This window comes from Alosa pseudoharengus, unplaced genomic scaffold, assembly GCF_046254945.1.
Source record: "Alosa pseudoharengus isolate Yale_2024_CS ecotype anadromous, Long Island Sound unplaced genomic scaffold, YU_APseudo_1.1 YU_APseudo_1.1_scf_13, whole genome shotgun sequence".
NCBI classification, from domain to species: domain Eukaryota; kingdom Metazoa; phylum Chordata; class Actinopteri; order Clupeiformes; family Clupeidae; genus Alosa; species Alosa pseudoharengus.
The window spans coordinates 15,515,112-15,528,067 of record NW_027468598.1 but is presented as its reverse complement, the minus strand read 5'-3'; the positions used below and the strand labels follow the sequence as shown (position 1 = coordinate 15,528,067).

The window sequence follows — 12,956 nt, the reverse complement described above, 5'->3', positions numbered from 1 at the left end:
GGGAGAGGGGTGTGTGTGTATGTCGGTGTGTGTGTAAGTATGGTGGAAGCTTGTGTTTATATTGTATGTTGTATGTTCATGGTTTTGTGTTTGTGTGCATGTATGCAGAAGTGTACCAGCCCCTATATATGTATATATGTATGCATGTTAGTATATGTGTCGGTATGTATATTTGTGTGTGTGTGTGTGTGTGTGTGTGTGTGCATGTGTGTTTATGGGTGTTTGTGAGTGCAGAGGCTCCCCTCATCATTCACCGTGGTGTGAAAACCCTTGCAGCCCACTCCCCTGTCCTCCTCTACGCAGCCGGGTCATGAAATATTCAGCAGTCTGTGCTGACAAGAAATGGGTTTTATGGGATGGAAACCCCCCCCAGTTCCCATTCCCCAGCCCGCCCGCTCACTCCCCCAGTAAATGCACCTCCTCTCTGAGAATCATACACCTGCTTCTCTCTGTTTATATTGAGGTGTGTATGTGTGTGTGTGTGTGTGTGTGTGTGTGTGTCTGTGTGTGTGTTTAAGAGTGTGCCTATATGTGTTTGTGTTCACATATATCAGAGTGTGTGTGTGTGTGTGTGTGTGTGTGTGTGTGTGTGTGTGTGTGTGAGTATATTGGAGTGTGTGCATGCATGCGTGTCTGTGTGTGTGTGTGTTGGTGTGGGGGTGTAAGACCATGTGATGCTGCACGTCAGACCTTATAAAACCTCTCCCCATCTGACACGCGATGAAGAGCAGCAATTTGATGCGATGTGAAGTCGCGTGTGCGCCTTGACGTGCCCGTGCAACACGGGCTGATCCGCTGTCAGAACGCACACCCGTGGCAACGGGCAGCTCCGGCCAGCACTGGCCAGCCAGCCAGTAGGGCCCCAAACCCAGAGCCGGAGTCCAAGCCGTCACTAACCGCTCCCCCCTCAGATCAATTGTGCCGTATACCTCAAGATATCGACAGCTGAGGGCGCCGGGAAGCGAAGTTGGCGGCTGTCAGCAGGGCAGCGGTGCTAGTTTGATGAGGATCAACTGCCCTCAGCGTTTCCGAGAAACCGTTGCCAGGTGTTATTGAGTGGGGCAGTGTTTTATGTTGCGGCTTGAGGTTCCAGTTCTTCTTTTATACGAGGCCAGGGGCTTTTAGAAGAGGTGGGGAAAAGGCCTGAGATCCTTGGGCTCGTGAAAAGGAATTTAATACGGTAGCCTCTGCTTATTCATGGTTGTCTGCAGAAGAAGGAACAGGAAGGGAGGAAAAAACGATTTCCCTCAGGCTTGTTTCTCTCGCACAAGTCAGCAGTTTGACATTTTTATTTGATTTTTTTGCTGATGCACTGTTTAACTATTGTCAGTTGAAGGTTACCTTACTCTATGCCTGACCAAAACCTTCACAGCCCTTTATAGCATTGCACTGTAAACCACTGGATACAAAGTTTCAGGAACAGCAGCATGTTGTGACACTTTCCAAACTTATTTTTCATTCCCGGTAGTCAAACAAGGGCGTATGATTACCCTGCAATGTGACTTAATCACTTGAATTATAGTTTGGTGAGCAATGAAATGTGCTAAAAACTTAATGCAGCCTGCATTTGTGGGGACCTTGATGCTTACAATTTATTGGCAGTTTGGAGGCAGGATAACACTAAGGGTCCTTGCTCAAGTGTGGTAATTTCTTTGGAATGGCAGTGCAATCTTTGGTCAGGCAATTTCCCCATTTCAAAAAGAAACAACATGGATAACCACTCAAATTCATCCAAATCAATTTCACTCTATTTAATTCCATCTATAAATACTGTGCTTGCCATCTTCGCACATTCCTGTTTAGATTTTTTAATCTTTCCTTGATGCCAGAAAACTAAACTAGACATTTAATCACAGCTTGCCAAGTTTCTTTGCCAACACTACTGATGAAACCGGGTATTCGAGACTCACCTTCTTTGCCTAGTTTTGTGTACAAGCTAGGGAGAGAGCAGCAAACAGGTTGGATACAGCCACCTCTATGTTTTAAAACAGATAGCTGTGTGATTCGCAGTATAATACATCAGTGTATTGGGGGCACAAGGTAAAGCCTGTCAGGCTGTGATTAGTGAGTCTGGTTTTGTTTTTCAAGGACTCTGTTCACCAGCGTGGACAAATAACTTGGCTTTATAAATGAGCGTAGGAGCGATTCGGTGAACGCGTTTGACAGATCCGCACACGCATGCTTTGTGGCACACAGACTCCACATGATCAATGCCTCGTTGCAGTGGCTTGGGTTAATCTGATCATTTGACTTTGTTCCCAGACCCATCCCCCAACACACATGCATACACACACACACTTGCACACACATGCACACACACTCACACCTTATTGCTTGGTATCAATGTTGGATCTGGAACGTGTATTTGCTGTGTTTTCCCCTCTTAGCTGAACCGCGGGCGCCCATTTTCCTTGCTTTTATCTGATCATCAGCTCTCCGCTATGAATCGTTTCGCCCTCGGAGGCTCTCGGCCAGAGAAATATGCTCCACCTGATTTCGCCTACCTCCCCTCTGGTGGATAACCTTTATATAAACTCCACTGACTCACACTTTGTTTTTGATTTTTTTTGGTCTCAAGGATGCTCGAATGGCAAGATGAGAGCCAGAAGAGGAACATTAGCCAACAATATTGTTTTTTTGTTTTTTTTTTTTGGTTCGAGGTTTGCGACCCACGCAGGTTTGTGCTGATCGCATCTGTTTTGCCCCTCCTTCAGGTGCGGTTAGAGTGGCCGACTGACCTGGCCGTGAGCCCGATGGACAACTCTCTGTATGTTCTGGACAACAATGTGGTGCTTCAGATCTCTGAGAACCACCAGGTGAGCGAAAAGCCAAGATTACCTGTCTTACTGCTCTGTGTATTGGTATGCATGTCATAGATATTCTGTTCTGTAATCGATGTGCTTTCTGTCTGTCTCTCATAACGTTATCTAGGTGCGCATTGTGGCGGGCCGTCCTATGCATTGCCAGGTGCCTGGCATCGACCACTTCCTAGTAAGCAAGGTAGCGGTGCATGCCACACTGGAGTCGGCGAATGCCCTGGCAGTGTCGCACAGCGGCGTACTGTACATCGCCGAGTCGGACGAGAAGAAGGTGAACCGCGTGCGCCAGGTGTCGACCAGTGGCGAGATCTCTCTGGTGGCCGGCGCCCCAAGCGGCTGCGATTGCAAGAACGACCCCAACTGCGACTGCTACTCGGGCGACGAGGGCTACGCCAAGGACGCGCGGCTCAACGCGCCCTCCTCGCTGGCCGTGTCGCCCGACGGCGAGCTGTTTGTCGCCGACCTTGGCAACGTGCGCATCCGCTACGTGCGCCGCAACCGGCCCTTCCTGAGCCCGCTCAACATGTACGAGGTGTCGTCGCCCATCGACGACGAGCTCTATCTGTTCGACGCCAACGGCAGCCACATCTACACCCAGAGCCTCACCACCGGCGATTACGTCTACAACCTCACCTACACCGGCGAGGGTGACCTGGCCACCGTGACCGATCTCAACAAGAACGTGGTAACCCTCCGCCGCGACGCCACCGGCATGCCCGTCTGGATCATGGCACCTGATGGCCAGACCTTCTGGTTCACCATCGGCACCAACAACGCCCTGAAGAGTGTGGGCGCCCAGGGCCACGAGCTGGCCATCATGACCTACCACGGCAGCTCTGGGCTCCTCGCAACCATGAGCAACGAGAACGGCTGGACAACGTTTTACGAGTAAGTAGCAATGAAATGTTTTTTTCATTTTTTCATTTTGTTAGGACGAATGTAACACTCATCCTGCTTTCCTTTGAAGAACCCATGGCATGTTGTTGAAGTTCTTCCATGTTTTGGTTATGGCACCCAGCAGAGTTGATTGTGGTTAAAAGTTTGTATTGAAGCTTGTATTGGGACTGTGTTTTATTAATAGCAGCATCATCACAGTATGACACCGCAGAGGCCGGATTTCCTCTTCTAAATGGACTCTGCTGGCACTCTGTTTATGTGTTACTATGGATACAGCCACTAAGTGGATAGGAATTGGTGTTCTAAGGGTGCTTGGCCAATCTTGGATTCCAGGCACTCTTGGGCAGAATAGTTGCTTTCAAAGTTAGCTCTAACAGGGACAAATATTTGCTGAGAATTTATTCTGTCTTCGCTCTCGACGTTATTGGCTCAGGGACTTGATATGTTTCCTTCAAATATTTCTGTCATTCATTCTGAATTTGCCGTTCTCACCTGCAAAGGAAATGCGAAGGGGCTCTCAAGTGTATAATCCTGTTTGCTGTAATCACACAAAACAGGATTAAGTTTTTTTTTTTTTTAAGGAAACTAATTTACCACATATTTTATCCCAGTTTAGAAGTCAGGAGTGCACACAATAAAGCCTTATTTTGGCTTCTTTTCAGTGTTCCTGATTTTCCGGGCGCTCGTACCAGCACAGGCGGAATTGATGTGTTTTGATGTTCGAGTGGTGGAGGATTTTTATCAGCTATTTCCATTTAACAAGTTAGGTGACGACTTGGAAACGGTCAAGTTGGACCGTCAGTCCTCAAAATGCATTGACTACTGTGAGCTTCTGTGGAATGTAGACTTTTATCAGAAGTGAAGAATATTCTGTTGACAGTATTATACGAAACAATACAATATTTCTGTCCTCATGTAGGTCAACTCTGACCTACATGAATGCCAAAGACACAAGTCCATTAGGCATTTATCAAGCCAGATGCATCCAGTTTGTAACCTGATGGCATCTTTTGTCCCTGTAATTGCACTACATTTCATTAGCCATTCATAAGCCTCCTTTATCATGTATATTTGCCTCCCTCGCAAGCAGATGAACAAATCACGAAAACAACTGTGTTACCTCAATACATGCAATTAGATAAAAACAACGCTACGATTGCCATTAGGAATGGTTTCATGAATGGTGTTTTTCTGGGCAATTAGATTTTACCATTGCATCCCCCCTCTCTGGCACACACACACACACACACACACACACACACACACACACACACACACACACACACACCCTTGGGTAAAGCAAAGTCTTGCATGTAATGAAACGCTTCTCTCGTTGCGCTTGCATAATTAGCTTTGAAGGTCAGGTCCATACCCGAGGGGTCAGCGGCATAATCTCCACCCCTACCCCACCACCACCCCCACCCCCAATCAGTAGTGCCTGGAAGATGGAGAGTTTATCTGTCCTCTGATGAGGCACGCACGCGGCCAGCGGAGCATTGTGCTCCGCCGCGCGCCGCACCGTTTATCGCGCCGAGCACCTGAGCTCGTTAATTACGCCTTCTTTTACCCTATTAGAAGTGCTAATTGTTATTGGACAGAACAAAGCGGGAGTGAACCCTCCAACCCTCCACTCTCCACCACCCACCAACACACGCAGGCAGAAACAGTGCGCGTGTGGTTCTGCTGCCGTTCCCCTACCGACGCGCGCGTCTCCAGTCCTTTGTCTCTGTAGTTGGATTGTAGATAGTGGAGTGGCTCTCCTCTGTAGCTGCCGCTGATGCAGATGCTGCTGAGGTGACTCTGGTAGGCACATGCTCTTTTGCTGAGGGTTCGCCTGTAAATATCAGAGCAGCGACGCTCAAAGTAAACAAATCACCGTTAAGCTCCACTTGAACTCTCTCTCTCTCAGGCTGTTATGCTTTGTGCTTATTGTATTTGTTTATCTGTTTGCTTATTTTATTTATTTCTTATCTAATCAAGTGGTGCACGGCAAACGATTGCGCAACATTTTTACTGACTGCCCAGAAACCTTTGTAGATTAGGCGGCCGTATGTTTTGGGCAGTTGGCAGCCCGCGCTGCCAGTCTTGGACGGGCGCGAGGTTATAAATGAATATTGGGCAGTTGGAAAATTGAATTGGATCTAAAGCAGACGTGCGGTTCTGAATGAGGCGTCCCGAGCCAGGCCGCATCAGTGGGGTCAAACCACAGAAGTGGAGTGTAATGAAAGAAAGAAACAGCCCAGACAGTCGAAAGCGGAACGCGTTGGTGGGATTCCATCTCGGCACCTGAGGAGACTGGGCCCGGGTGTGTGTGTGTGTGTGTGTGTGTGTGTGTGTGTGTGTGTGTGTGTGTGTGTGTGTGTGTGTGTGCGTGATAGAATAGAGAGTGAGCAAGAGAAGAGCATATGTGAGAGTGGAACATACAGCTGGTCATAGGCCCTTGGCAATGGTTAAAGTTTGAGGAACAAACATGTGACCGTCAAAGTGATGCTCTTCAGGCAGACTAGAGGATGGTATCCAAGGGTAACTCCATGTGCTCTCTAACTCATCCATCTGTGTGTGTTTGTGTGGCTGAGCAGGTGCATGTGTGCACTCTCATGTCTAGCAGAACCTACTGGCTAATAGGCCTCTTAGTGTGAGCGGGGCCGGCTGTTAGAGTCTCCTAAGCAGCCAGAACATTCTCTCTCTCTCTCTCGCTCTCTCTCTCCCTCCCTCCCTCCACCCCCCCTCCCTCTCTTTCTCCCTCTCTCTCTCTCTCTCTCTCTGCTCTGGACCCTGCGGAGAGACTGAGGGGTTGTGGGTCACTGATCAGAGCCAGACATGCAACAGTGCCCAGGGAAGCTGGAGAGAGCTGCAGATTGGAGGGTAGGGTTTTAGTGTGTGTGTGCGTGTCTGTGAGTCCATGCGTGTGTGTGTGTGTGTGTGTGTGTGTGTGTGTGTGTGGTTTGAGGTGGCAGGAGGGCATGTGTGTGTGTGAGAGTGTGTGTGTGTGTCTGTCTGTCTGTGTCTGTGTGTGTGTGTGTTGGCAGGGTGATGGTACAGCTCCCAGCCTGCTCTTCTGCAGGGTCTGGGTCATTTTGCAGTAGCATCACACTGCCAGGGTAGTGCACTGAAGTCCCTGGACCGGACACTAAAACTAGACACTGCTCTGTCTGTGAGAGCACACTGCTATCTCTCCGGTATCACTGCTCAGGCAGTCCATCCCCTTTAGTCACTCCTCTGTTGTGTTACATTTTACTCCTTTTTGTTGTTGTGATCGTTGTGGTTGTTTTAGTCATCCATTTTAGATATTCAAGATATTCTTTTCTGTTAGTAGTTCATGAGATGTCTATCCCTGCGGCACAGTTTGTTTACTCCATATGTTTGTGTGTTTGGTTTGTTGTTTGTTTGTGTTTCTTTCTTTCTTGTACTGAGCCACTGTGGACTGGTGGCACCCTTGTGAAATCAGAGGAGCTCGCGGCTTAGCATCTGTGCATCTCTGTCTGCCACTGATGCCCCTGATGCTTTACTCTCCCCTCACACTGAGCGTCTGGGCCACTGCGATGGTCTACTCTCCCCTCACACTAAGCGTCTGGGCCAGTGCGATGGTCTACTCTCCCCTCACACTGAGCGTCTGGACCCCGCTCGCTCGCTCTCCACAATCTTTACAGCAAAGCACCTCTGATTTGATTGAACTGGGGAGATGTAATCTTCCTCCATTCTCAGTCCTCCATCTCTATTTCTCCATCTTTTCCTCTCTTTTCATTCCTCTCTGCCCCCACAGTCGGGCACTCCCCATCCGTTTTGTATATATATTTGATATGTTTGATATATTCGGATAAAGCTGGGAGAGGCAAGGCTAGTTTTTTGGCAGCTTGAGACGGAGTGCTATTCCGTTATCTCCTCTATTTGTCTGTTATTTTGGCGTCGGTGAGAGCTCTTCAGCTGAAATTTTGGCACGCCAGATAACAGTCCTTGTACTCGCTCTCTCTGGCGGGTGATGTAAATTCTTACGTCCATCCGGGCTCTCGTTTAGGAGGGTGGAGAGAGTGGAGAGAGAGAGAGAGAGAGAAAGAGAGAGAGAGACTGGAGAGGCTCTTAATGATGAGCTTCTGAGTCACACAGGTTGACCTCTCTCAGGAAGTGATGCAACCACAAGGTTGGGCTGGAGATGAAGACGCTTATACCCTACTCTCTCTCTTTCTCTCGATCTCTCTCTCTCTCTCTCTCTCTCTCTCTCTCTCTCTCTCTGTCTCTCTCTCTCTCTCTCTCTCTCTCTGGCTGACTCACCTGCACGAGCGCACAGCTCTTTCCCTCTACCCCACGGACTGGAACAGTGGGACACAACTCTCTTTCTTCCTCTCTCTTTCTCTCCCTAGCTCTCTCCCTCTTTCTCCCTATCTCTCTCCCTAGCTCTCTCCCTCCATCTCCCTTTCTCTCTCTCTTTCTCTTTTCTACACACACACACACACACACACACACACACACACACACACCTCACACCTCACACCTCATCCCCTGCTTATGTAAATTTCCATGCTCACACATAACATACATATTCCATGCACAGATATACAGTATGCATACACCCAAATATGTATGTCCACACACACACACACACATACACACACACAAACACACACACACACTCAAACTCAACACACTATTTTGGTTGTTTGTGTGGTGATTGTTGTTGCCTTCATGTTTTTATTGTGCCCTTTGGCTCTGCTGCCGTTCTGAATGTAGTCGAACACGACTGGGAAATGCCCATGTCGGGCTCCACTGTGAGAGATGATGAGTGTTATAATGAACAGGAGATGTGGACTGTGCCTTGATACAGTACATTCTCTCTCTCTCTCTCTCTCTCTCTCTCTCTCTCTCTCTCTCTCTCTCTCTCTTTTTTTTTTTTCCTCTCCTTTTGTTATGAGGTTCATATCAAGGATGAAAGTCCATGCCCTCAGAAATAAAAGCATTGTTGACCATTTATCTCTCTTTCTCTCTCTCTCTTTGTATTCCATTTATCTCTCCCTTCCCTCTGTATCTCCCTCTACAATTTCTTTTCTCTCTCTCTCTCTCTCTCTCTCTCTCTCTCTCTCTCTCTCTGTCCTTCCCCCGCCCCACTCCTTCTCTCCATCCGTCTCGTCCTCCTCCGTCCTTTCCCTCGCTCTGCCTCTGTCTTCGGTCTCTGCGCTCTGCAGGTATGACAGCTACGGGCGCCTGACGAATGTCACCTACCCGACGGGCAGAGTGAGCAGCTACCGGAGCGACATGGACAGCTCCGTCAGGGTCCAGACCGAGGGCTCCAACAAAGAAGACATCACCATCACCACCAACCTCTCCGCCTCCGGAACCTTCTACACGCTCATGCAGGGTAGGGACGGAGGGGCCGGGGGACACAGACAGCAAACACACACATTGAGGCGCGGCGTGCCCACGCGAATGCACACAGTTCGCCTCTCTTATGTACTGTCTACTAAACACACACACGCAAACTGTCATTCTTTCTCCCTCTCTCTCTTTCACACACACACAGACACACACACACACACACACACACACACACACACACACACACATAAACTGTTGTTCCCTCTCTCTCTCTCTTTCACATACACACACACACATACACACACACACACACACACACACACAGGTCCTGACGTCACTGCAGACACAAGCACACATTCTCAGACATTGCTCAGTGGACTCACAGACACATAACCTCTTGCAAACACACCAAGCACTCACCCCAGACACATACTACTACTATATGCTCTTGTATATACACAGCGACCTGCCATGTGGGCTATATACATCCACTCCCAAAGCACAGTGGCATGTGCACACAACAGGCAGTGTGGGGCTGTGAGAGCAGGCAGTGTGGGGCTGTGAGAGCAGGCAGTGTGGGGCTGTGAGAACAGGCAGTGTGGGGCTGTGAGAGCAGGCAGTGTGGGGCTGTGAGAGCAGGCAGTGTGGGGCTGGTGTGTCTGCTCCATTGATCTGCAGGTCCTGGCTCTAGAGGATGGCTCCCTTTGCAGCACTTTAGGACGGGTTCTTGGGAATGAGAATTAGCCATTGATTACCCACCTCCGCGGCTGTGTGGAGGTGGCAGCTGGTTGGCACAGGTCAGCCCTCTGTTTAAACGACTGAATCCGTGCCACGGCAATGTCAGGGTGGGGGGGTGAGGTTCGGGGGTGCCCGGAAGGTGGGCACCAGGACGGAGGCGTGAGGGTGGGGGTGATGGGTAAAGAGAGAGGTGGCAGTGGCAGGAGCTAGTTTGTTCTTGCCTACTTTGGCATTTTTACATCCTGCTTTGTGGCCCCACCAACTGGCCCTCATTGATTGCCGATGGAGGGCTTTGAACTCGGGCCGCCAGCCACGCATCCATCTTTTAGGGGCCGTAAAGATTTTTTTCTCTCCATCCTCCTCCCTCACTGGCTTTTGATTGCAAAGGCCAGCCAGCCCCCACACATTGATCCGGGGTGAGGACCAGTGGATATTTTGTGTGTGTGTGTGTGTCTCTGTGTGCCTGTGTGTGTTGGCATGTTGCTTGCGAATGTGTGTGTGAGTATGTGCATATGTATCTGTGTTGACACGCATGCAGATAACATTTTCTGCAGGTACATTTTCTGCATATTTGTGTCTGTTTGTGTGTGTGTGTGTGCGTGCGTGCGTGTGTACAGGTGTGTGTGTGTGTGCATGTGTGTGTGTAAGTGGAGGAGACAGGTCCTGGTGGCACTGCGCTGAGGTTGAATGGAGTGGTCATCTCAGTGGGCTGACCTTGCTCTGGACATCTGCTTCACTAAGAGAGGGGCTCGGAGCCAGACAGCCCCATACTTAATTAATACACCACAGTTCCATTAGCGCAGTGGTTTTTTTTTTCACTCCTTCTCTCTCTCTCTTCCACTTTCTCTCTTCCCTCTCAGTCTCGTAGCTTTGTTTGTGTGTGTGTGTGTGTGTGTGTGTGTGTGTGTGTGTGTGTGTGTGTGTGTGTGTGTGTGTGTGTGTGTGTGTGTGTGTGTGTGTGTCTGTGTGTGTGTGTGTGTGTGTGTGTGTGCACACCTTTTCCTCGCAATACTCTTCCCCTCCCCCTGTCTGTCCACACTGACCTTGCGATATGGGCAACTTGTATCCTGCTGTGTGCTTGTGACTGTGTGTGATGGTCAGTGTACAGTATGTATCCATTGTGTCCTGCTGTGTGTGTGTGTGTGCGCTTGTGTAGCTGTGCAAGTGTGTGCTTGTGTGTCTTTGTCCACTGTGTGTCAATGCCTCAAGGCTTTACCTCACAAGCCGGCTACCTTGCCAAATCTCCCCCTCAGAGAATCTTTGTAAGCCTGAAGGAGGTTTAAAATGATCTTTTTTGAAATACCATGGGAATCCTCTGCATAGCCCAGGTATGAGTTTTTCCGTTCTCTTTTTTGTCTCCTGTGAGCCACCGTACATTTTTTTTTTTTCCTTTTCCATTGCCTGAGGTTTCTGGTCCAGCCGTGGCCGCCTCTGAATCTCATGCATGCATTAGAGCAGGAGGGGGCCTCTGTCAGACTCACGCTCCTCTTCTGGTCTCTCTTTTCACTCGGGCAGCCTGAAGGGCACCCTCTCCTCTCCTCTGCTCTACAAGCCCCCCCCCCCCCTCCCCCCCTCCCTGAGGTCCCCTGCACACCACCTCCGAAGTGTCAGGAACCAGCGAGGCAGGCCAGGGCTTGGAGTCGGAGAGCAAGGTCGTCCCCCTTCACTCCTCTCCTCTCTCCTCTCCTCTGTTCTCCTCTCCTCTTTTCTCTGCCACTTTATTCCTCCGTGTCTGTTCGTGTGTGCAGAGTGCCACTGCTGCGCTCTGTCGAAGGCTTTCATGCTCTCCTCTCTCTGAGCGCTCCTTGTGTGGAGAATTTTTACGTAACGTCGCCACTCATGGCCACTCAGCGGGTGCGTTCATTCAAAGGGGCTGGCTCCGTTCGGTTTTAAAGCCGGAGGATTCACCGCTAATTATGCTCCCGGGGAGTCGAACCCATGACCTTCAGCACTGCCGACGTCTGCGTCGGGTCTCGGTAAGCGCGAAACCTCCTCACACTTGTGAGGAGCTGATGAATCGCTAACGAGCGCGTGTTTGTCAAACGCTGTGGCCCCCTTTTGCAAACACTGCCTGCTGCGTTTTAAGCTCGCACACAGCTCGCTGATCGACAGACACTCTCGGGCCCCATCCCCGCAGGCTAAGGTGCCTTTGTGTTAGCTTTCGCTTTCTTTTTAACATCACAGTTAGCATTTCACCTGGCGAGCCGCTTACTTGCATGCTCTCTCCGTCGGCACCTAATGAGGCCGGCAGGCGCGCGCGCTCTGTTGCTGATGTCCCTGTTGCCGCGGCAATGACAGACAGCTGACGGGTTCCAATGTGGCGGTGGTGGCGGTGATGGCGGGTATTACTCAGCGCTTGGCTGCGCCGCGCCCCGCCACTCTCCTCTCCTCCGCCACCTGGGGGAGGATGACAGGCAGGCGGGCCGGCGCCGGGGCCCAGATTTATTTCCAGCCCAGCAGCAGCCACCGACCAATCAGTACCAGGCTGATGGGCTTCTCCCTCTATACCACTCTTTCTCTCTTTCTCTCTCTCTCTCTGTCTCTCTCTCCTCTCTCTCTCTCTCACTGTATTGCTCCTTTTCCCACTCATTCACTCTATCTCTGTCGTATAGTCTTGCTCTCAACTCTCTCTCTCTTTCCCTCCCTCTCTCTCTCTCTCTCTCTCTCTCTCTCTTTCTCCCTCTCTCCACGTCTCTGTCAGTCTGTTTCCGTTGCGCTCTTCCCTCCTCCCAGGCTCCCAGCTTGTGTCCCATCCCTCAAGGCTGCCGGGCTAGAGAGGTTCTGCAAACTTCTCCGTCTCCCGCCTCTCAGCGGCGAATTGAGTTTGGAAAGCTGCCTCTGGTCCTCGCAACAACAGCCTTAGGAGGCGAGGGGGGGGGGGTTGCGGAGCCTGCTTCTCATGGCTCTCTCTCCACCGGCGGCCATTTTGAGAGACTCTTTTTTTTAGTTTCTCTCCTCTGTTTTTGAAGTGCCCACCAATTCATGTGACCAGCACAACTGTGTCATCAGCGGAGCTGGAGAAAAGGTCATTAATCAGACGTGACTGCCTTCATGGTTGCTCCTCGTCATCCTGTGACTAAGCTGGCTTGTTAAATGTGAGCAGCCAGATATCAGGGCGAGTATCTAATTCCATACTCACACATGCATGATATGTCATCAGCATACATACGCTGGAGCAAGCCTCCATAAAGGCCA

General features: G+C 50.2%; 1 protein-coding gene across 1 annotated transcript in view; it reads left to right on the top strand.

Annotated features, from left to right (window-relative positions):
- tenm4 (teneurin transmembrane protein 4) overlaps window positions 1-12,956 on the top strand; it is a 201,571-nt gene that overhangs the window by 167,966 nt on the left and 20,649 nt on the right. The window contains exons 24-26 of the mRNA XM_076281530.1: window positions 2,715-2,816; window positions 2,932-3,707; window positions 8,894-9,066. Of these exons, the coding sequence (XP_076137645.1) occupies window positions 2,715-2,816; window positions 2,932-3,707; window positions 8,894-9,066 (1,051 nt within the window). The remainder of the gene's footprint in view (window positions 1-2,714; window positions 2,817-2,931; window positions 3,708-8,893; window positions 9,067-12,956) is intronic.